This window comes from Sinocyclocheilus anshuiensis, unplaced genomic scaffold, assembly GCF_001515605.1.
Source record: "Sinocyclocheilus anshuiensis isolate Anshui unplaced genomic scaffold, SAMN03320099.WGS_v1.1 scaffold238, whole genome shotgun sequence".
Taxonomy (NCBI): Eukaryota; Metazoa; Chordata; class Actinopteri; order Cypriniformes; family Cyprinidae; genus Sinocyclocheilus; species Sinocyclocheilus anshuiensis.
In genome coordinates, this window is record NW_015547674.1 from 2330013 (window position 1) to 2350946 (window position 20934).

Sequence of the window (20934 nt, forward strand, 5' to 3'; positions counted from 1 at the left end):
AAAAAAAAAAAAAAAAAAAAACCTACACAGGGAAAAGCAGCTCCTTCTGAACAATGCTGGACCAGCTACAGAACCAATAATTAAAAATGAAAAAATACAAAAATTTGAGGGTAAAAAAGCTTTTTGGTTTTCACATTTAAATTTTAATGCACTGCATGCATGATGCTAACAATGGGAGGAGATCGAGAAAATTATATATATTTTTTTAAATGCCCAGAAAGATGCAGTTAAACTATCTGATGAACTTTAACTGTATTAAAAACAATTATAAATGAAATCTAACAATATTTACAATATGAAAAGGGGAAAAATAAACAGAAAAAATAAACAGGTTTAAAACAATTTCCCCCTATCTCCGGTATCGACCCCTCTCCTTCTCCCTCTCACGGTCTCGAATCCGCTCTCTTTCACGGTCCCGTTCTCTGCCACGCTCTCGTTCTCTGTCACGACGCCCGTCCCGTGGCCGGTCGCGCTCTCTCTGTCGGTCACGCTCACGTGGTCGGCTCCTACGTCCACTCACCACCGCCTGCGTTCGTCTCAGGAAATCATCCACACGCATGTCGTAGTCATGCTACCAAAGAAAAGTTTTAAAGTCCGAATGAGTAATCAAAAAAAAAATAAAAATAATCACATCAGCTCAGTTTATGAATGACATTTGCAGCAGTTTTTGTCTTTCAGCTGATCAACGCTATGGTAGTATTTGAGCCATTTAAAATAACTAATTACCAAACTGGAGGCGAAGGAGCGAACGACCCTCTTTTCTCTGAAGCGGGCATCATGGGGCATGGGATGGTGTCCGGAGTAAGGAGGGTGGGCCTGGGGTGGAGGAGGATGATGATGCTGGTAGTATGGGTGCTGGGGAGGATGCTCCATTCCAGGGTACGGGGCCTTCAGATAAAAACAGTGTCAGGATTGAAACACATGGACAACGAGAACAAAAGATCCAGAAAACTGTCAGAATATGTTCAGTCTTACCATTCCTTGCCACGGAGGTGGAGGCCCAATGCTGTGGTGGAATTCTCTCATATAGTCATTGTAGGACTAGAAATAAGAAAATGAGTGTTAATAATGTTTATAAAGTACATTTAGGACTTGATTTTTATAGAACTGAACGTTAATTAGCAACTACAATAAAACGAACTGGAAATTCAACTTAGAATTAAAGTAAAATTGACCTTGTTTGCTTTTAAATGCACGTTCCTGCGTTATTGTGCACAATTCCACGTGGTGCACAGTGTTGCCAAGTATTTTCAATGGAAAGTAGATAAAGCCTGCTTGGAAAGTCGCTAAATGATGTCATACACTAATTAGCATATTCATCACATCATTGCATCATATTTGCATTCTGCCTAGTGTCAGCACTTTTCACCCTTTTGCTTCTCTCTTACTCTCTGTGCTCACATACTGCATTTTAATATAGCTGAATTCCCAATAAATCTGTTCTCATTTAAACATTTTTGTTTCTGCTGACAATGGAAACAAATATGAATTCAACAGTAAATGAAACATGACCCATTAAGACTATACATGTTAACCAGCAGTCACTTTCAAGCCATTTCCAAGCTGCTGCTCTGGACTGCTAAAGCATTCTGATTTACAACCGCAACACGGCCTGACAAAATCACCATACAGATACGTTAAAGACAATGGCTGTACTGTGATTTTAGCTATATTTACATCTAAAATGATCACTCAGAGAGAAAGTTGGAAGCTACAGAATGTCCTACTTATTTATTCTCCGACACAGCACACAGCCTGTGACAGTGAGATGCTAAACTCCTAAGGGGGCAAGTCGTGGCCTAATGGTTAGAGTCGGACTCGTAACCAAAGGTTGCAGGTTCGAGTCTCGTACCGGCAGGGATTGTAGGTGGGGGGAGTGAATGTACAGCGCTCTCGCCCACCTTCAACCACGACTGAGGTGCCCTTGAGCAAGAGACCGAACCCCCAACTGCTCCCCGGGCATGTGAAAATGGATTGTGAATGGCATTTCATGTTGATGTAAAAATCGAGAAAATTAAACCCTTACTCCGTTGAGAAATACATCTCTCCTAACACCAGAGAAGCGCCTGTGAAGAGAAAATTGGTTATAATACGTTAAGTTATAATGCAACTCCCATTTACAAACAGAGGATAAAGAGGGAAAGACAACAATACCAACCTGTCCACAGGTGGATTGCGAGGGTCTTGCATAAAACCTAAACAGACGGCAAAAACGAGACAGATTTCACCAATCACAGAAAAGCACAGCACAAAAAATAACACCAAAAGTCCCAAGTGAACAATCTCATTTAAAATCCCAAACAAATGCTACAACCATCATGGCCAGAAAGCAAACATTTAGAAACTCAAAATCAGGGTGCAGTTCAGCTTTCATACTTACTATGCAGAAACACACCTAAGGTACCATCCTTAAAACACAAGTCACTTGTCTCGATAAAGAGCCATAACAAAGGGAGGAAAAAATCTTTTTGTGGCACATTACTGTGGCGTTCTTTCAGAAAGCAGACCACTGAAGAGCGAGACAGAAGAAATGGAGAGATCTATGTGCTGCGGATATTGACCTGGTCTCTGGGGGAATTCTGGCGTGTAATCAATCCTGGGCCGCTTCCGGTTGTGCATGTCATATTCCTCTGGACGACGCCTACGTAAACCAGGTACATTAATGTGAAAGATGGCACTGATTTGAAAAGAACAGACAGACATGAACCATACAAACAACAACATGACCTTCAGTTGTCAGTGTGTGGGTACAGGATTACATATTTAATCAGATTTCTTTCTCACTGTACAATCTCGTATTTTAGTTAATAGTAAAGTACTTTATACCATTAATTGGTGAGCAACTAAATGAATGATTAAACTGCATGACACCAAATAAAACAAGGCTGTAAGCAAGTGTTGTACATTCACACAAACCTAATGTACAATCTTTCTTTGCATATTAAGATCTTTTTGTTCTGCATAAAATAATAGTTTGGGTTCAATACAAGCAATAAGTAATCTACTGACAGCATTTGTGGCATAATGCTTATTTGGGCTGGGTCAAAATTGATGATCAACTAGTCAACTATGATCACATTTTATTTAAATTGTTCGTTTTTTTTGCAGCAGCAGTGCTTTCATTATTATTGTTTGTGAAAAGTGTTTCAATTCTCCTCTTTGACAGTGGTCACTAGAGCCATGCACATTCAGAAAAACACTGCATCCCGCTGTTTTCAGCATCTCACCACGAGTGTTGTGTTTTTAAGATGCATCAAGTTTAAAATGCATCTCGAGACCCCTGCATTGTTACATTCCTCTGCAATCTGACTGTTTAGGTACAAAACACCTCCAAAAACATGTCTGATTTTGAAAATAATGGCTACAGTCAGGTGCTTAGACAAACGTCAATGAATATTAAAATACACAGCTTCAAGAGTGTGATAGAAATGCTAACTTGTCTGTTTTATCCAATTTTTCCACTTCATAAGCATATAAAGCAGATAACTTTTGCATGATACATGGAAGGATATCAAAAAAGACAGTAAAATGATTATCTGTGGTAACCGACACAAAGCCACAAATGCTGCTGCGAAAGTTTAACTTGTACTGAACCAGAACATTCCTTCGGTACTAAAGCCACATTAAAGTGGTTCTTTTAATGCTCAATCCTCAGCAGAGCTCTACAGTGCGATCATTTCGCTGGGTTCAAATGTGAAAACCTATTTGGACACCCATGAAATTGAAATCACAGCTTGTGAACTCAAATGATACCATCAGAACATATCTACTCTTATTTGGAAATTGTTTCACACTGGCTGCTGTTCATTGTCTTCCATTCAAGTCAACAGAGAGATGACACAAAATATTGCTAATGTTTAAGGGGACATTCTGATGTGCATGACGTTCTGTTATTTGTTCAGGGTCTGGTAACATGAGTTCTGCATTTTTAAGATTGCCTGTCAAGTTCATAAAAATGTGTTTCCAGAATCTAAAGTTGACATCCACATATTTCTGAATTTCAAAAAAGTTTGATTAATACATTTGAATGCTTCATTATTAAATGCATTAACGACTAAAAATGATAAAATGTTACCAATATAATTTTGGACAAGTTGTTAAAACAGCAGTTAAAGCTGCTATTATTTTTAACAAGTTTGCCGATAAAACTTTTTCAAATGCCAGGTATGTGTTAGCATTAATGTTCAGAAATCCTGAGCTTGACCCGAATGTTACCGTAGAGTCCTGCTCAGAATTGTATGAAGAGTTTGCCTAGCGTTTGCTGTGTCCTGAAGCCAAAAAACCCACATGCCTTCAACTGTGCCATGACTTTTGATGAGTCTTTTTCTAGAAAGATTCTTCCTAAACTCGACTACTCCAACTTATACTCAATAAATGGGTGCCCTTAGTGAAAATGTCAATCTAACATTTGAAACCCAATATGTCAAAAATATTGGGTTTCAAGAAACCCAATGTCAAAAAAACAGTATCTACAGTGGAAACAATAAAATCTGGTTGAGAGTGTGACATACCGCATTCTTGTAGTTTTGTGACTGTTAACGCTGGCAAATACTTTAAAGCGTAAAAGTTCATTTAAAAGTCCATCTTATGATTTAACACATTTTAAATGGGAGGGCTTGGTAAAGCAGAAGAAGGGGGAGTGATAAGGAGTGGTGCAGTCCATTGCAAAGCAAACCAAAAAGACCAAAAGATCCAGACATCTGGAAATAACCCTTCTCTTGGGGTACTCAGTCCATGGAGGGCTCAGAGAAACAGAAGAAGGGAAGGGTGGAGGCATCATTTTACACCATCTTTAGTCCAAAGGAGGGAAACCAAACCGCCTACCTACCACCAGCTGGAACATCCCATCGTTTGAGACGAGGGGTCTTTTCGTAACAAAGAGGGTTGGGGAAAGGGGAGGGACGTGTAACGCATCCAAACTGGAGTCCATCAGTTGGGGCTGGGTGCCAGACAATGCAAACCAACCAACTTCCTCATAATGTTTGTCTGGAGAAAGTAAGGATGCGTTTAAGTCCTTTTTTGGGGGCCTTTTTTGAGCACTGTGGTATGGAACAGAGTTCATGTAAAGCAGTGCTCTATAGGGACAGTCCCTGGTGTGATGTGAGTCCATAAGCACTGAAGAACATGCTCTTTTTTTTTTCCTCCCTTCCTCCCTGTCTCTCCCTCTCTGTTTTTATTCTTTCCTTCACCGTTTGATGCTACACCCCGCACACTTCAACTATCTATATTCATAAGCACACACTGGAGCTGGAAAGGAAACCAGCAAAGAAGTCCCAAAATACGCTCCTCTTGAACGCTTTCTTTTTTTAAACAACGACTGCTTTCTGTCCCTCAAATCGATGTGCCATCTTCTGTTTAATTATTAAGGCTCCTTTTAAAAGAGTCCCAAATTTGACTGGCTCTATCCCCCATGGACACTCCTGCAAGAAAAGGCTTCGGGAACAAATTTAAACACAGTCGCATCTACAGAAAGACACAAACCTCAGTGCTACAACTACAAAGTTAACTAGAGGCTTAAGTTGTTAACAGAGGCATATCAGATCAATCGTTACTCCATTTCAACTCCCATTAACCATCAAAATTAACAATAGCACGGATGATTTATGCTGTGACTTTCCCACAAAAGCCGCAGCCGGTCCGGTCTGCTCTGGTCGGCTTGGTTCGTGGCTCTTCTCTGACCCTCGCTCAAGTGACGATGAAGACGAAGGTGGAAAAATAACAAAAACACACACTTGCTCCCTTCGCATCAGGTGACAGGGACACAAGTGCGCACTATCAGTCCAAAGAACATTTCTAACCTTCCCATGTCCCGAGGGACGGGCTCTCTGTGGGGCAGTCGGCCCCGAGATCGAGGCTCTGAGTGCATCCTCCTCTTGTGGCGCATTTTGTGAATGACTTGATACAAGTCAATGCTCTCATCAGGTGGGAAGAGCATGCACAGCTGTGTCCCGCAGTCTGGTTCGATCTCCTGTAGCCGGCCGTTTGCAGAGGTCCAAGAGATCATGTGAGACAGTGAAAAGAAAGAAAAATCATTTAACATTCTTTAACCAAATTATCTGACTGCTTGTCTATGAGGCTAAAGAGGACATGGGATGAGAGGCTATAAGTCAACAGGAACCCACAATTAACTGTATTTGCATTCTTTTTCATCAAAAAAAAAAAAAAAAGAATTAAAGGGGTCATGATGCGATTTCAAGTTTTCCTTTCTCTTTGGAGTGTTACAAGCTGTTCGTGAATAGATAAGATCCCTGAAGTTGCAAAGACTAAAGTCTCAAAACCAAAGAGATATTCTTTATCAAAGTTAAGACTCTGCCACACCCCCCTAAAACGGCTCGTTCTAACACGCCCCCACATATCTAGGTATAATGATCTTTAAAAAAGCATCATATGACCCCTTTAAATTGTTTTTGGCTGACATTAAGAGTCCATCCTACTTTTTCAATCCCTGCCCTGCAACCACAGGACTAGTGAAAGCTGAAGTAAGTTTATAGAGAATATCAATATAAGAGAGCATTTTGGGCCAGTTAACGGACCTGTCACCTGCCTTCTTGTTGTGGTGCACCAGCAGGAAATTTGAGGCCGATACTCAATTTTAACACAGTGATTGGCCAGTACGGATTCAATCACCAATTTTTTTTGTAAAGATCACCTTTCCACATTTTTACAGGATTGACCCATTTTCTGCATAAAGTATTCCAGCAAAACTGTGTATGTATGTATGAATGTGTAGCTGTCAGAGTTATGTCATAGCTGTGAAATCTCCAGTCATTACTGAAAATAAAAAACTCTCTTTAAAAAAAAAAAAATAAAAACCCTTAAATATTTTTCTGAAAAATGTTACATTTGTTGATAAAAATGGAATGCATTTTTGTTTGGGATAAATGAAACAAAAAAAATAAAAATAATAAATTCTGACCCAAAAAGAAAAATATATTATTAAAATATATTATTGTTGAGCCCTGAACAACCTGGATTCATTGTATGTAGCATTCACATTTTACAATCTAATCCCTGATGAAAATAATTCTAAGTAAAATGGGTTACGGAAGGAGTTTCACATTAAAACGACTAACCTGTCCATCACGTCCAATCTTCACAGGCTTGTGCTCATTCCAGGAGTTGGAGAGGTGAGCTGTTTTTGTGAAAGGTAATTCCCGCCTTCAAGCAGAAAGAAAAACCTCAACACCTCATAATTGTAAACTACAAAAAAAAAAAAAAAAAAGACAACACTGCTTTCCCCCTGGTTTTTACCTGCAAATCCAGTCAATTTTGAAGACTCCTCCAAGCATCTTGGCGTTCATGCCTGCGGGTAGAACCCAGTGGATGGGAGAACCTCCATGATGAGATTCAGACGAGAGCCGCGCAAAACCTGAAACACACAAACACACATCCTTATGTGCACCAACATAAAGCCACACTAAATGAGTTTGCAAATCATAGCAAATCTAAATCAGTATTTTTTTGTAAGACATACCTTGAAACTTTCCACTCTCCCTAACTGAAAAGATTAGCAAAACACTTCGAGCAGAGCGAAAAGCTGCGTTGAGTTTTTTCTCGTTGACGGGCAAAGTGGACCAAACACCCTGTGGAGAGATCGTGCACAGCACGTTAACGGAGTAAAGCTTCCATTAAACTCAAAAAATCCTCTTCAAATTGTAGCGTGCTGTAAGTGGCACACCTTTGCTTTAGCCAGGGAAACATTCTCATGATTGTTGCTCTTAATTAGAAAAAACCTGGCCTCTCTCAGGATATACTTCAGCTTGCTGGTTTGATCTTTAAAAAGACAAAAGGAGAAAACTGATCACAAATGCAGTAACAGTAGTCAGTACATGGCTGCAATGGCAGAATTGATAATGAAAATGATTCTCAACAAATTTCAATAGATTACTGACATGCAATGCAATTAAATGTGCAAACATTATCTGACTGCGAGTGCGATTCTCTTACCCTTCCTCACAGCTCTGACAGAAGAGGACAGTTTTTCATGTTTCTTTTCAGACCCTAAAAGTCAGAGAAACACTACACTTTAACATTCAGATCGAAAAACGTGTGCTGCTGCTGGCGGCCCATGATTTTGACTGGTCCGATAGAACATGAAACAGCCCAACGCTGTACAACAGGCTTTAACAAAGATTACTCCCGTAAGCTTAACGTAATCGTATAAGATTAGAGAAACAAAATGTAGTTGTTGGAAATTTACACTATTTCAGGTTGCCATCAGGTGTGTATAATTGCATTTATGATTGAGCTATCTGTAATCTGACCTGCTCCGCCAAGGATCAGTCAATCTACACTTCAGCCAATCAACACGTACGGTCCATGTTATCTTAGTTTTACCCTTGTATTCCCATTACAACAAATTTTAAGTATCTTTTTTTTTTTTTACTGCTCTAAGAAACAGATCATTGATCAAACTATCACACATCTCAAACATTTAAACTGCAGGACTGACTGCTGTCTCAGCTGATCAACTTTCACTCTCCTCTTGCATAATTTCACTCATGTCCATTTATTTATAAGTAGCCGTGTAATAAGCGGGACAACATACAGTCAAGTTGGTCTTTTTTTTTTACCAGCTGACTATACATTAGCCCTTCCATATTTTTCATTTTATAATGAACCATTTAGCGTTTTAATTGAAAGCCACCAAGGCAGAGGCAAGTCAGCTTACACTGCCAAATGAACTCAAATGACTAAAACCTAATCTGAAATCGTTACGGTGACTTTTATTTAAAGGTTTTATTAGCATTGTTAAGGGATTATTTAATACCTGTATAGGATTCTGAAGCTGAACTTCCACTTCTATCAAAAACGATTGGTGATATCCCTCTAGCGTGCTTCTTGGCTTTGCTTTCCTCATCTGAACAGTAAATGGGAGAACACGTCCCTTATGTTAGAATATCAAGGATTATTTGAGATTTCTTGGGCTCCAATTTCTAGCCAAATAGTTTTTCTGTCCTTTGATAAACACAGCCAGGTAGCGACCCGTAGTGAAAACTTCTAACAACATGAGATCAACTAGTCACAGGTAATACAGTCGTAAGGCAAGTTGCATAGTTCTTATGGAAATGTAATAAAAAATTTTTATGGTCTTTTATCTGCAGGTCTGCCCCAAATCCCAGTGAACTGCCAACTAGGGCTGCACGATTAATCGCATGCGATATTTAATGCGCATCTTGTCAGAAAGCCGGTTCTGTAATCAGTGGTAAATCTCCATCACCTGCGTGCTTTCACATTGAGCAGCATTAACTACACAGAGCCGTTGTTCACTGACAACGTTCAAACCACGTTCATATTCGCGCGATTTTTTGCGCAGCTCATCAGTGAACAACGGCTCTGTGTAGTTAATGCTGCTCAATGTGAAAGCACGCAGGTGATGGAGATTTACCACTGATTACAGAACCGGCTTTCTGACAAGATGCGCATTAAATATCGCATGCGATTAATCGTGCAGCCCTACTGCCAACCTACGCAAAGTTGTAGGCATCAGAGAGGCTCTCCTGATGTGAAGGTGGCTGCACAAGAGTTGCTAAATGAAATCCCAAAATGCTTTCCAACAAACTCCCTAATTTTAAAGACTGTAACAGAAGTTAAATCTCCATTTATTTTCTCCACAAGGAAATTGACTTTTAACGATAACTTTTAACAACCTATTGTGAGTTCAGAGGCTGTTCATTGATGGTATATGCTTTTGTTGAAGCCACCCATTCACATAATTTCAACGTATTTTTTAAATAAGTGCGTTTAACAGCTGAATCCATGGTGGAAAAAACTACATTACCCATGATGCTGTACAGAAAATGTGCAGCAAAAGAGCTTGTAGGGAAAGCCTACTCCCAAATACTCTAAAGCTGTTAAATACACAGTCTTTGCTTCAAATAGAAGTTTGTAATGTTGTGATTCTCCTCATAGCTGGTTGGATACGTTCATAGCTTACAACACTTTAAAGGGGTCATGAATGGAGAAACCAAATTTTCCTATCTTTCAACAAGAGATCATTGTACTATAAAAACATCCTGTAAGTTTCAGAACTCAAAACCTCCTGATTAGTCTAAAAACATCTTTTATAGAAACCAAGCTGCCCATATTTTGTCTCAGTATGATGTCACAGTGCAACAAAAGACTGCCTGTGCAGAAGATCACCGCCTTCTACAACATTACATCTTTAGCCCTGACCACGGATTCTCACATGTAGGAGGCGAATAAATACAAGAGAGACGCAAGCACAGGATTACTCAAGCAACAAAATGATAGATGCCTCAGAGGATTACAAGACAGTGTGGAAAAACTTTGCATCGTCTTTCTTGCGATCCTAACAACATAGGGTCCAACCATTGTTGCGTTGCACCCCGTCACTTTACAGAGAGACTGAAAATAAAAGAGGATATAGTGCCAACTATAATGTATCTGATAGCAATGTTGCAACACTTAAGTGAGAGTAACAGTGACACTATTGCTCTGTCTGTTACAGATCGTTTGATATGTACTGAGCATTTACATGTTTTTTTAAAGGGGTCATATAATGCAATTTCAATTTTTCCTTTCTCTTTGGAGTGTTACAAGCTCTTGGTGCATAAACATGATCTGTAAAGTTGCAAAGACTAAAGTCTCAAATCCGAAGAGATATTCTTTATAAAAGTTAAGAGTCAGCCACGCCTACCTAAAACGGCTCGTTCTAACACGCCCCCACGTCTACGTCATGATGTGGGAAGATTTGCATAACGCCGCCCAAATGTTGACGCAAAGAAAGAAGGCGTAACTTTTATTCTCGCTGTAGTATTGTTGTTGCCATGTCGTGAAGGCGCTGTGTGTTTTGTTGTGAAAGCGGAACTACTTTGTTTGGCCTTCCAAAAGTGGACGATATCCGCTTCGTCATGCCTGGAGCTGATCCGTGCTGGTTGCTGAGGAAATACATCAACTTCGCGCTGTGGATCTCCGGATCGGCTTTCACCGTAGACGAAGAGCTTTGTAAAAATCGACGCGTTTCAGAAAGGCGGGGCATAGAGGAGAAACAATAATGTACAGTATGTGGAAAATAATGTGTTTTTTGAACCTTAAACCGCATAAACACATTTCATTACACCAAATACACAAAATAATGTTCTTTTTAACAACATCACATGACCCCTTTAACCAGTATTACCCAGTGTTTTCAGAGTACATTACATCAGTATAAATCTATTATTTTAATATGCAAAACTGTTACCCAGTCATAGCAGTGCGTGTTTACTTCAAAGTCTTGAATGTGACACGCCTATCAAAATGGACCTTTTCAAAGAGAGTCAAAAACAGGATAGAAACTAGCCTATTACTTGTAAATGATGATGTTTGATGTAAGAACCTTGCTAACATAAGTGGACCTCAGAAAACATTATTAAAAAAATGCAGTTCATGACTCCTTTGGCAATTTTTTGATCCCCATGGGAAAAATGAATGGAAAAAATCCTCCCGGAATCAGCGCCACTGATGCACTCTATAGGAAGAATGTGTCAGCGTGTTTTAGGCTGCAGCCGTAGCACTCCTTTTCAAGTAGTTTACATTTTCTGAAGTTGCTATGACACCCTCTAACCGCACAAATGCTCCTAGATCCTCCACTATTTATTATAAGTAATGTTGAAACTGTTGACAACAACTAAGCAGAAATGCACAACGTCCTACAAGTAAGTTTCAAGTATGCATTTCAATCAATTCATATAATTTAAAGGTGCAATCAGTAAGATTTTGGAAGGAAGTTGTCTAAAACTTCAGATCTACATGCACCAGACATGAATTAAAACTGAATTCAGTATGAATACAATTTCAAGTATTTTGTAAATCTTTATAGAGTTATTCACCATCAAAGGTTTTACAGTTTTTGGGAAAATTATCCCTTCACATTACAAATTTATTATATATATACACATACTGCATACGCACATACACACATATATACATATATATATATTAGGGCTGCACGATTAATCGCATGCATGGAAAACTGAGAAATGAGTAGGTATGTTCAAACCTTTACCCACACAAATTATACATTTATAACACTATAATATAAAATAATAATAATATAAATCAAAATAAGCAGTGAAAGGTTCATTAGTTAACTACATTAGATAGCTCACTCATAAGGTTTATTTATCTGTTTGTTTGCTCATATATTTATTTTTGTGAAATGCTGTTTTGTGCTATCATCTATGCAATGTTGCAATAAAGTAACATCATAGTTAACAATTACTTGTTTACATAGGATATATATATATATATATATATATTATATATATATATATATGTGTGTGTGTGTGTGATGTAGACTAATTTTTGAACTATGCAGTTGCCTGCCTGTCTCTGTATCCCTGAGGATGCAGTAATGAAGAACAAGCAGCACTATGAGCTGACCTTGGCATGTTGAACTTCAGATGTGGACAAGTGTTGTGATCTAAAACAGCTCGGTCAAACACCTTTTTTTTTGTTGGTGAATTGTGAACATTTCTGTGCCACCCCGACCATTTGCTCAACCACCCGTGAAAATATCCTGTTTTTGGCTCTGATGTCAAGCCAACACACGGATTTAAATAAATCACTTTTATGATTCTTTTACTCTGCTTTCATCATTTTGAAGCTTGAAAGCAGGTGGGAAAACAACTATATACCCGCTTACAATGCTTCTAGGTAGCTGCCTATGTAGACAGCAGACTGTGAGGCAGCTCACTAGGGTTTGGAACAGAGTATTTGGCAACCTATCAGAAAACATCAACGACATGAGCATGAGGATTATGATTGTGAAAATGCTACACAAAAGACATTTTTTACGAATCTGCAAACTGTGATCTTCAGCAGCTCATACCTGACGCCTCTGAGCCCGAGTGCACAGACTCTCCCTCCGAGAAGGACACCGACTCAGACTGGGAATCACTGGCCTCACTGCGAGTATCGTAGTCGTTCTGTTCATTTCCCTCCCGTGGGTCCTCCTCCTCCTCCAGTTCATACTCCTCCTCCTCCTCTTCATCCTCCTCATCTTCCTCCTCTGCTTCCTTCTCTTCCCCTTCCTCCTGCATGGCTCCTTCCTCTTCGACATCCGAGCAGTTGCCCTCAGAGGAAGCCACAGAGCTGCCAGTCACATATTCTTCTGAATGAGCCTCTTCCTCTCTGGAGGAGCGACTTACTCTGCCTGTACTGTCCTCACTAGTCCTCCGCATCTTCTGAAAACAAGTGTTTGTATTACACACCATGCTTTCTATGCAGCACAGATGCTGATTTTTTTTACAAAAAATTATTTTTAAATATGTTTGAACTGAAATGGCTGTAAAAACGAATTAGACGAGATGCAAATCCATGCCGAACAGATGGTGTGTAGCGAGAGAGTGAGTTTAAGCACACGCAGCATGCATGTGTCAGTCTACAACAGGTATAATCTCAGTCTCATCAGTCACTCAACAACACTAGTCTCAGTCAAACTCCATTTAAAAGCTCACCAGAGACGGGTGTCATAATACTAGTTAGAACAGTATATACGCAATTCATATGCAAATGCTTAAATAGAGATTTGCTTTACTAAACGACCAAATGTTAAAGAGGAAAAACAAATCACAGATCCTAATGATTCACGGACACCAGCCAATTGCTTACAGCTGATGAGCAAAGCTGCTCACATCAAAAGGAGGTGAAAAAAAGAATCAGACAGTAAAATCAGCAATATCTAATTATCTAAGAATAATAATAATAATGGATTCAAATTAAGACAATTTAATACATTACATTTTAATAATTACAGGTACCTATGAAATCTATTTTTCACAAAGTCCGTTTAATTCATACAGTGCTGACTATTACATTTCATCACTTCATTCAATTTCTGACGCATTTCAGACTACTGTTAGACCTATCTGAAAAACAAACTATTTACGACTGAGCCTGGTTTCTCCCAAGGTTTTTTCTCCATTTCTGTCACTGATGGAGTTTTGGTTCCTTGCCACTGTTGCCTTTGGCTTGCTTAGTTGGGGACGCTTGACTGACTGCACAGATTCTATTGGAAGAGAGCTGAACTGGATGATGACATCACTGAACCATCAATGAACTGACTTTAGCTGGAAAAATGACACTTTTTTTATTGTCTTCTTGCATTATTGACAAACGATTTTCCTGTTTGACACTGAAAAGCTGCTTTGACACAATCAGTATTGTATAAATCGCTATAAAAAGGGGGGAATTTTTTTTTATCTGTTTTATTAAATTCATTTGACCTATTTTTTTGTAATATGCTTCTTTGTTTTAAAGGGGTCATATGATTTTCCTTTCTCTTTGGAGTGTTACAAGCTCTTGGTGCATAAAGAAGATCTGTAAAGTTGCAAAGACTAAAGTCTCAAATCCAAAGAGATATTCTTTATAAAAGTTAAGAGTCAACCACGCCTACCTAAAACGGCTCATTCTAACACGCCCCCACATGTCTACATCACTGTGTGGGAAGATTTGCATAACGCCGCCCAAATGTTCACGCAAAGAAAGAAGGCGTAACTTTTATTCTCGCTGTAGTATTGTTGCTGCCGCCATGTCGTGAAGGCACTGTGTGTTTCGTTGTGAAAGTGAAACTACTTTGTTTGGTCTTCCAAAAGAGGACAATATCTGCTTCGTCATGCCTGGAGCTGATCCGTGCTGGTTGCTGAGGAAATACTACAACTTTGCGCTGTCGATTGCCAGATCGGCTTTCACCGTGGACGAAGCGGAGTCCAGTCACATGTCCTTCCGGACGCTCCTTCGTCTAAATCGCCGGCCGTGTGTGTGACGCTGTTTCGTTGTGAAAGCGAAACTACTTTGTTTGGCCTTCTGTCATAACAACCTTATCTTCTTCATTCATTCAACTTCCTCAGACACTGATAAAACCTGTAATTTCTGACTCTGAAAGAGATCACGTAATTTTTTAAAAAGGCACAAAAGTGCACATTTTCACTGACAAACTTGAATGCTTTGCATCATATGTCATCATATGTTTTTGTTCAGCAACGAAAGAGACTCGGACACGTGTTCTGAACGAGCAACGGCAGAATCTGAGTCACAACGTTGATCCACACAAGAAGAACTTGTCGCAGCCATGCTGATAAACAGCGATAGCACTTTCTTTCTCATGCTGTTTTGTTTATTTACTTGATGGCTACCACAACATGACTTTTTTGAGTCAATAAATGTATACTTTTATTTTCCCATTTTAAGAAAAATGAAAGAAAAAACATTTATGATCAACAAAAAATGCAAAAACAAAAACTACATCTATGGTATACCTGCCCTCTCTTACCTCGGTCAGCTCGGGCAGCAGGGGTTTAATCCGTCTCTGGGAGTCTCTGCTGCGGGACAGGCCTTTTTCACCATATCCTTTAGATAAATCAGCCCGGGATGCACCCCCTCTTCCAGCATGGTTCTTTCTGTCTTCATAGAGCTCTTCTGGTGCATGTCTTCCTCTGAGAATGCTTGTCTTTTTCGACCCAGAAGGGGTAGCTCTCTTTAATGGCTGTCTGGTAGTGTGTCCTGATGCTCTCAGCCGCTTTGCATCCTGGCTGCCTCCTCGTTCGTGCTTCCGTTTAGACCCTAAGGCATGAGGTAAACGATCGGTTAATGTGGAAATAGTCTCACAGAGACACAGACATTTAACTATCAGCAGTCCGGTTTTCAGTTTACTCTGTACATGTACTGCAGGAACGCGTTACACCATTTCTTTATCCTATAATGTTGTTGTTATATGTACTTAAAGGCTGCTTAGTTTATTTTTCATTCTTTAAAATGGAAAGCATGCCATGGTATTGTTCAGCGGAGTCTACTTTTATACAGTCTCTGAATAAACAAATCTGAACACTTCAAGTGTGAATGATTTGTCAAAATTGTATGCAGTGTGACTCAAATCTGATCTGGCAATGCTTTAAAATGGTGTTTTTTCCACATCAACACACATGTAGGCCTACCTTTTTTCTCATTATTATCATGTTCACTCTCCGGGTTGTAGAGCTCATCGTCCTGGTCAGGAGCATCAGTCAAAATGTCTTCCAGCACATTCAGTTCCCCATCTGAAAATGAACGTACAGTGTAAAATGATTTCAAACACTGCATTTCAGATTAAGTACATTGGCATGTTTAGGTCACTCACTCCAACATTACATTACATTTAGTCATTTTGCAGACGCTTTTATCCAAAGCGACTTACAATTTGGGGATACATAAAGCGATTCTTCTTAAAGAGGCAAACAGATACAGGAAGTGCTTGTAATACCAAGTTTCTAGACATTGTTCAAATAAGTACAAGCTAGAAAGAGAAGGAATAAATAAAGAGAGAGAATTTTTTTTAATTTTTTTATAATGATGATGATGAAAACACAATTCCATGTAACAGTATCAAATACAATATACAGTAACAGGCTCACACACACAAAAAAATCACATCTATACAAAATAATACAGCAAGAGATAAAGTATTTACCAAAGTGATGTTTATTATTAAACAGTTCCTGTGAACATATTCACGTAAAAAGTCCAAACGCTGTAATTCTACATTAGCAGAAATTCTTTTTTAATTTTTGAGATATTTACGTTACATAACGTGTTGTACATAACATGTGAACATAACAGGCCTATGTTTGATGGCTAACTTCCTAATAGCAAATCGGACAGATCACGTACGACATTTCTTTCCAAAAACATTCAATACAAACAAAGTCCTCCATGATAACGTGAGTTAGCATCGTGCTAAGCTAACGATCGCTGTTGTGTTTTCTCAACAAACTCTTTTCTAGCCATAATGGGTATGAATGTAAATGGATTTACCTGAAAACATAGCTAATGAACAAAAGCAAATACTGTATTAAAATAATGGCAATAAAAAAACACAGATGTCTATTTTTTTTAAACAAGTATTTTGCGAGTACAGGCACAAATATCATCGTTTACCTTTCTCATCTCTCCTGTCGGCAGACATCTTCAGCCCCCGTGGATTAAACACACTTTAAAGGCCCTCCTCTCTCTCTAGATTCGTTCTTGACAATTCAATTAATTCCCAGTTCTTTTAGAAACTATTCCACAGCATTAAATGTTTTGTGGCTCGAGTGTGTGTGTGTGTGTGTGTGTGTGTGTGTGTGCGTGCTCTAAAATGGCGGATGTCTTTCTCCCGCATCGCAGTGAACGAGGGTTGCCAAATATTCAGAGCTAAACTACGCCTTTGTTATGCGCGCGGACACACTGCTGGGTCATTCCTAGCATTCGGTGCCATTTCAGTCCCCATTATATAATGTGGTATATTTTCTGTAAAAATGGGCTAATACTTGTTTCTAAATCCTCATCTTACAAAGTTACTGCCCCTCTACCATAGAACACAATACATATGTACCCAAAATTAACTTAATAATTAAAAAAATAATTACTCATATTTTAGTGCAAGTAGGCTAAACTGCCATGTCCCCAAGTAAGCTTGCATAACAAGATATAAGTATTAAAAATCAAACAAATTCCAACATTTTCAATATTGTATATTCTTATTTATAATATTCATCAACAAAATATATTTTTTGTTATTTATACATTTTTAATGCTTAAAATCTTTAAAACATGTTGTGTCCCTGAATTGAATGTCCCCCCTGTTACTCTGATGAAAAGTCCCTCTGAACACGGCCCTTGGATGTTTCTCTAATAATAACATGACTCTCAGAAAGTATAATACTTTTTGGTGGCAAAATCTACAAGAAACAGAGTCTTAATTCCCCCTTTTTTAGTGTTTTAGAATGATTCACCGATGTGGTAAAGCATAACACGTCCACCCTGTTATGCTTATTTATAATTTTGAAAATATGGTTAATAAACATGTTAAAAATCTTCCTCAATGATCACTACGCACTAGCTTGTTATTCATCACATGAATAGCAATGGCTGACTTTAGCATAAAATGTCCCTCCTGTTACTGTCCACCCTGTTACTGTTTTGCACTGTAACAGGGTGGATATATTGTAACAGTCAATGTAAAAATAGCTAAATAAGTGTTTACAGCATGTATTGGTACTTATAATTTACTATGCATTTAAAACAAAGAGTTGTTTAAATGGTATGCATGTATTTGTTAGGAAATTGCACCGTTGTCTGCTGCAGAAAAGCAGCGACGCTACAGTGCTCATCGTGATGCAGACCCTGAAAGAAGGCAGATATACCTCAATAAAGAGAAGGAGAGCCGAAGAAAGGGAATAAAAGAAGGAACAAAAAAGAAAGTGTTAGAACTCAGCTTTGTTGATTAGATAGAAACTGTAATTAAATTATCTTGATTTTGCCATTACAGTGTGTGTGTGTGTGTGTCTGACTGCCTGCCTGCGTGGTGTGTGTGCACTGGTATTCCCTACGTTATGGGGTCCAAATGTCCCCACAAGTATAGTGATACCAGTACATTTTGACCTTCTGGGGACAGAATGAAGTGCTACAGAATGAAGTGTTTTTAAAATCTAAAATAACTGTAGTTTTGTGTGAGGGGTAGGTTTAGGTGTAGGCTTAGGGTATACAGTTAAGATACAGTATATAAAATACAGTTTGTACAGTAGAAAAACCATTACGCCTATGGCATGAACCCATAACGATGGGAATAACAGTTTGTCAGTGTCTGTGTGCGTGTGAGAGAGAGAGCAAAATAATATGTTCTCTAAAAAATTATAATGCTCTCTATAATTTTAAATTGTAAAATACAATGCTAAACATATTTTGTAGCCTAATTTTGTAGCCATTTCAGCTTGGACACGACTAGAAATCAGTGGTTAAGTTGTATTTACAACACTGTTCCAGAACACTTCAACCCAAATATTCAGATGTGTGCAGCACATTTTATAGAGGACTGTTTCCTGCAACTCCATTCACTCCAATGGACCAGTTTTTACAACAATGGCGGATCGTGGAGCTGCTCAATAGTTCCCGGAAGTTTGTAGAGATGCAGCAGAAGAGACCGCTGTGATGAACTGTTAAAAGGTAAGACATTTATAGAACAAAATAGTATATTATCAGCACAGCTAATCAAAGTACCCTGTGCATTAAAACAGATATAAAATGGTATTATATACCACTATATTATATTATATCACAGTAAATCTATACATTATTACTGTATTTTATACTTAAACGTCTTAGCTACTAGGGAATATATTACAAAAATATTTGTATATATTAATAACTGAGGGGTGCACAACAATCAAAAACATTAAACAAAATTAGTTTTCACATAATAAAATATCTTCATTTATTTGGAATGAATTTTCTAAGACAACAAATTTAACATTTACCATGAGATTAGTAAAACGACAATGAACAGGTATATTTGTGATTGAACTTGACTAACAAGCAAGTTGTAAAAACACACACATATAATTAAATTTATATAGAGAGGCTTAAGTTACTTTGGTAGAAGACCACGATGTCGTTTATATAGCAAACACGGACTTTTACCATGGTAACTTCAGCCTAAAATATGTTAACAAGGCAGGTAAGGATAGCTGACCACATTAATCCTCAAATATTAGAGGATTTTATCTTTTAAAAACAACACTACTATAACTACATATATATACACTACGTATAAATTATTTTATTGTCTTCTAATTACCAAAAATCACAGTTCTGTCTCTCCAACTCAATGTATTTCAATTGCCCGCTATGAACTTCCTGGAACTATTTGAGGTCTACGTGAATCACGTGACGATCGAGCGTTTTGGACTTCTGTTGACGCAACTCTCTCTTTCTATGGCTCTGGTAGGGGCGTAACATTTCCGTCACATGCTTGAGGTATTCGTCCAAGCCAATCTAACCTGTCAAATTCAAAAGCCCTAAATTAAATGATAAATGCATGTTGCGATGTTTAATACGAAAATAAACATATTTTGGTTATACTGAACGTGTCCTTTTTTCTTATTTAATCCATATTCATGATATTTCACTTGTAGCTGTCGTGACTGGACTGGAATTGGGAGCTGCTCTGTGCTAACCTACTTTGCATTCACTCTTTTTTACTCTTTTGTGCTTTGCCATCAGTACGATTCTTTCTGAAATATTTACGGAAAAGGCAACGGCATGTTTTAATGAAGAGGAATGTGATCAGTGCAACGATTGAGAGTAAGAAGGCCACTACATCCAGGCAGTGGTACTGATACCAGCTCAGATCATGTGCCTGGACTCGTAGATGTTTAGCTCCTTTATGCCGCATCACAAATTCGATCCAGTAAACTGCCTGGTCCAGAGGCTTCATTGGCTGATCATGGTGGATTCTGGACAGTCTCATGATGCTCTCCTTGTACCTTATTAGAGAAGAAATGGAAGCGCTGCTTAACACAAGACAAGCTCTACAAAAGCACAAACGTTTCTAAATATATAATGTGACAAGCCATGCTTTGAACTAGAGATTTTTTCTATAGCAAGCAGGAATAATGTGAATACTGACTGTGGCCGTTGTAATCAAATGGCCAAAAAGAAAACATTTATATACTCTAGTCCAGTGGTTCTCAAACTTGTCCTGGAGTACCCCCAGCCCTGCACATTTTGTATGTCTCCCTCATCTATCACACCTGATTCAACTCATCAGCTCATTAGTGGAGACTGCAAGACCTGAAGTGGTGGGTGTGTCAGATGTAGGGAGACATACAAAATGTGCAGTGCTGGGGGTACTTCATGGAGAGGTTTGAGAACCCCTAGTCTCTAGTCTCCTAGTCTAATGTACAGTGCTCAAATAAATTAAGGGAACACTTTAATCACACATTGGATCTCGAACTAAATTTTCTACTTGAAAATCTTGACTTTTATACATGTACAGTAGGTATAGAAAAGAATCAGCCCCCTTTTAAAATAATCACATTTTGTTGCAGAGAGGCGACCAAGAGCTACAGCAACTCTTAAGCAGCTGCAGGAGTTTATGACAAAGAGTGGTCATTGTGTGCATGTGACAACAATATC

At 38.6% G+C, this 20934-nt stretch overlaps 3 protein-coding genes across 6 annotated transcripts in view; all 3 read right to left on the bottom strand.

The window, feature by feature from the left end:
- Positions 1-15: 15 nt before the first annotated feature.
- On the bottom strand, positions 16-17147 carry LOC107702977 (YTH domain-containing protein 1-like). 3 transcript variants are annotated; one of them, XM_016505461.1, is made up of 17 exons: positions 16918-17147; positions 15939-16040; positions 15278-15567; positions 12836-13187; positions 8771-8860; positions 7948-8001; positions 7679-7773; positions 7475-7583; positions 7252-7369; positions 7074-7158; positions 5799-5968; positions 2562-2641; positions 2159-2195; positions 2027-2066; positions 976-1041; positions 727-888; positions 16-571 (listed from the first exon to the last, which is right to left on the bottom strand). In XM_016505461.1, exons 1-17 carry the CDS (start codon positions 16943-16945, stop codon positions 350-352), a joined length of 2100 nt encoding a protein of 699 aa, XP_016360947.1. In that variant the 5' UTR covers positions 16946-17147; the 3' UTR covers positions 16-349. The 3 variants fall into 3 exon arrangements, with proteins under 3 accessions (XP_016360947.1, XP_016360946.1, XP_016360948.1); XM_016505460.1 differs by having other exon boundaries at positions 12836-13190; XM_016505462.1 differs by lacking the exon at positions 8771-8860 and having other exon boundaries at positions 12836-13190; positions 16918-17146.
- Positions 17148-19726: 2579 nt separating this feature from the next.
- The window catches only part of LOC107702978 (UDP-glucuronosyltransferase 2C1-like), a 32474-nt gene continuing 31266 nt past the window's right edge, over positions 19727-20934 (bottom strand). For both annotated transcript variants that reach the window (XM_016505463.1, XM_016505464.1), the window contains exon 7: positions 19727-19973. The gene's annotated coding sequence lies outside the window, so the exon portion shown is untranslated. The remainder of the gene's footprint in view (positions 19974-20934) is intronic.
- Positions 19727-20934, bottom strand: part of LOC107702979 (UDP-glucuronosyltransferase 2A3-like) — a 6718-nt gene continuing 5510 nt past the window's right edge. Inside the window, exon 6 of the mRNA XM_016505465.1 lies at positions 19727-20282. Coding sequence (XP_016360951.1) covers positions 19985-20282 — 298 coding nt within the window. The 3' untranslated portion in view covers positions 19727-19984. The remainder of the gene's footprint in view (positions 20283-20934) is intronic.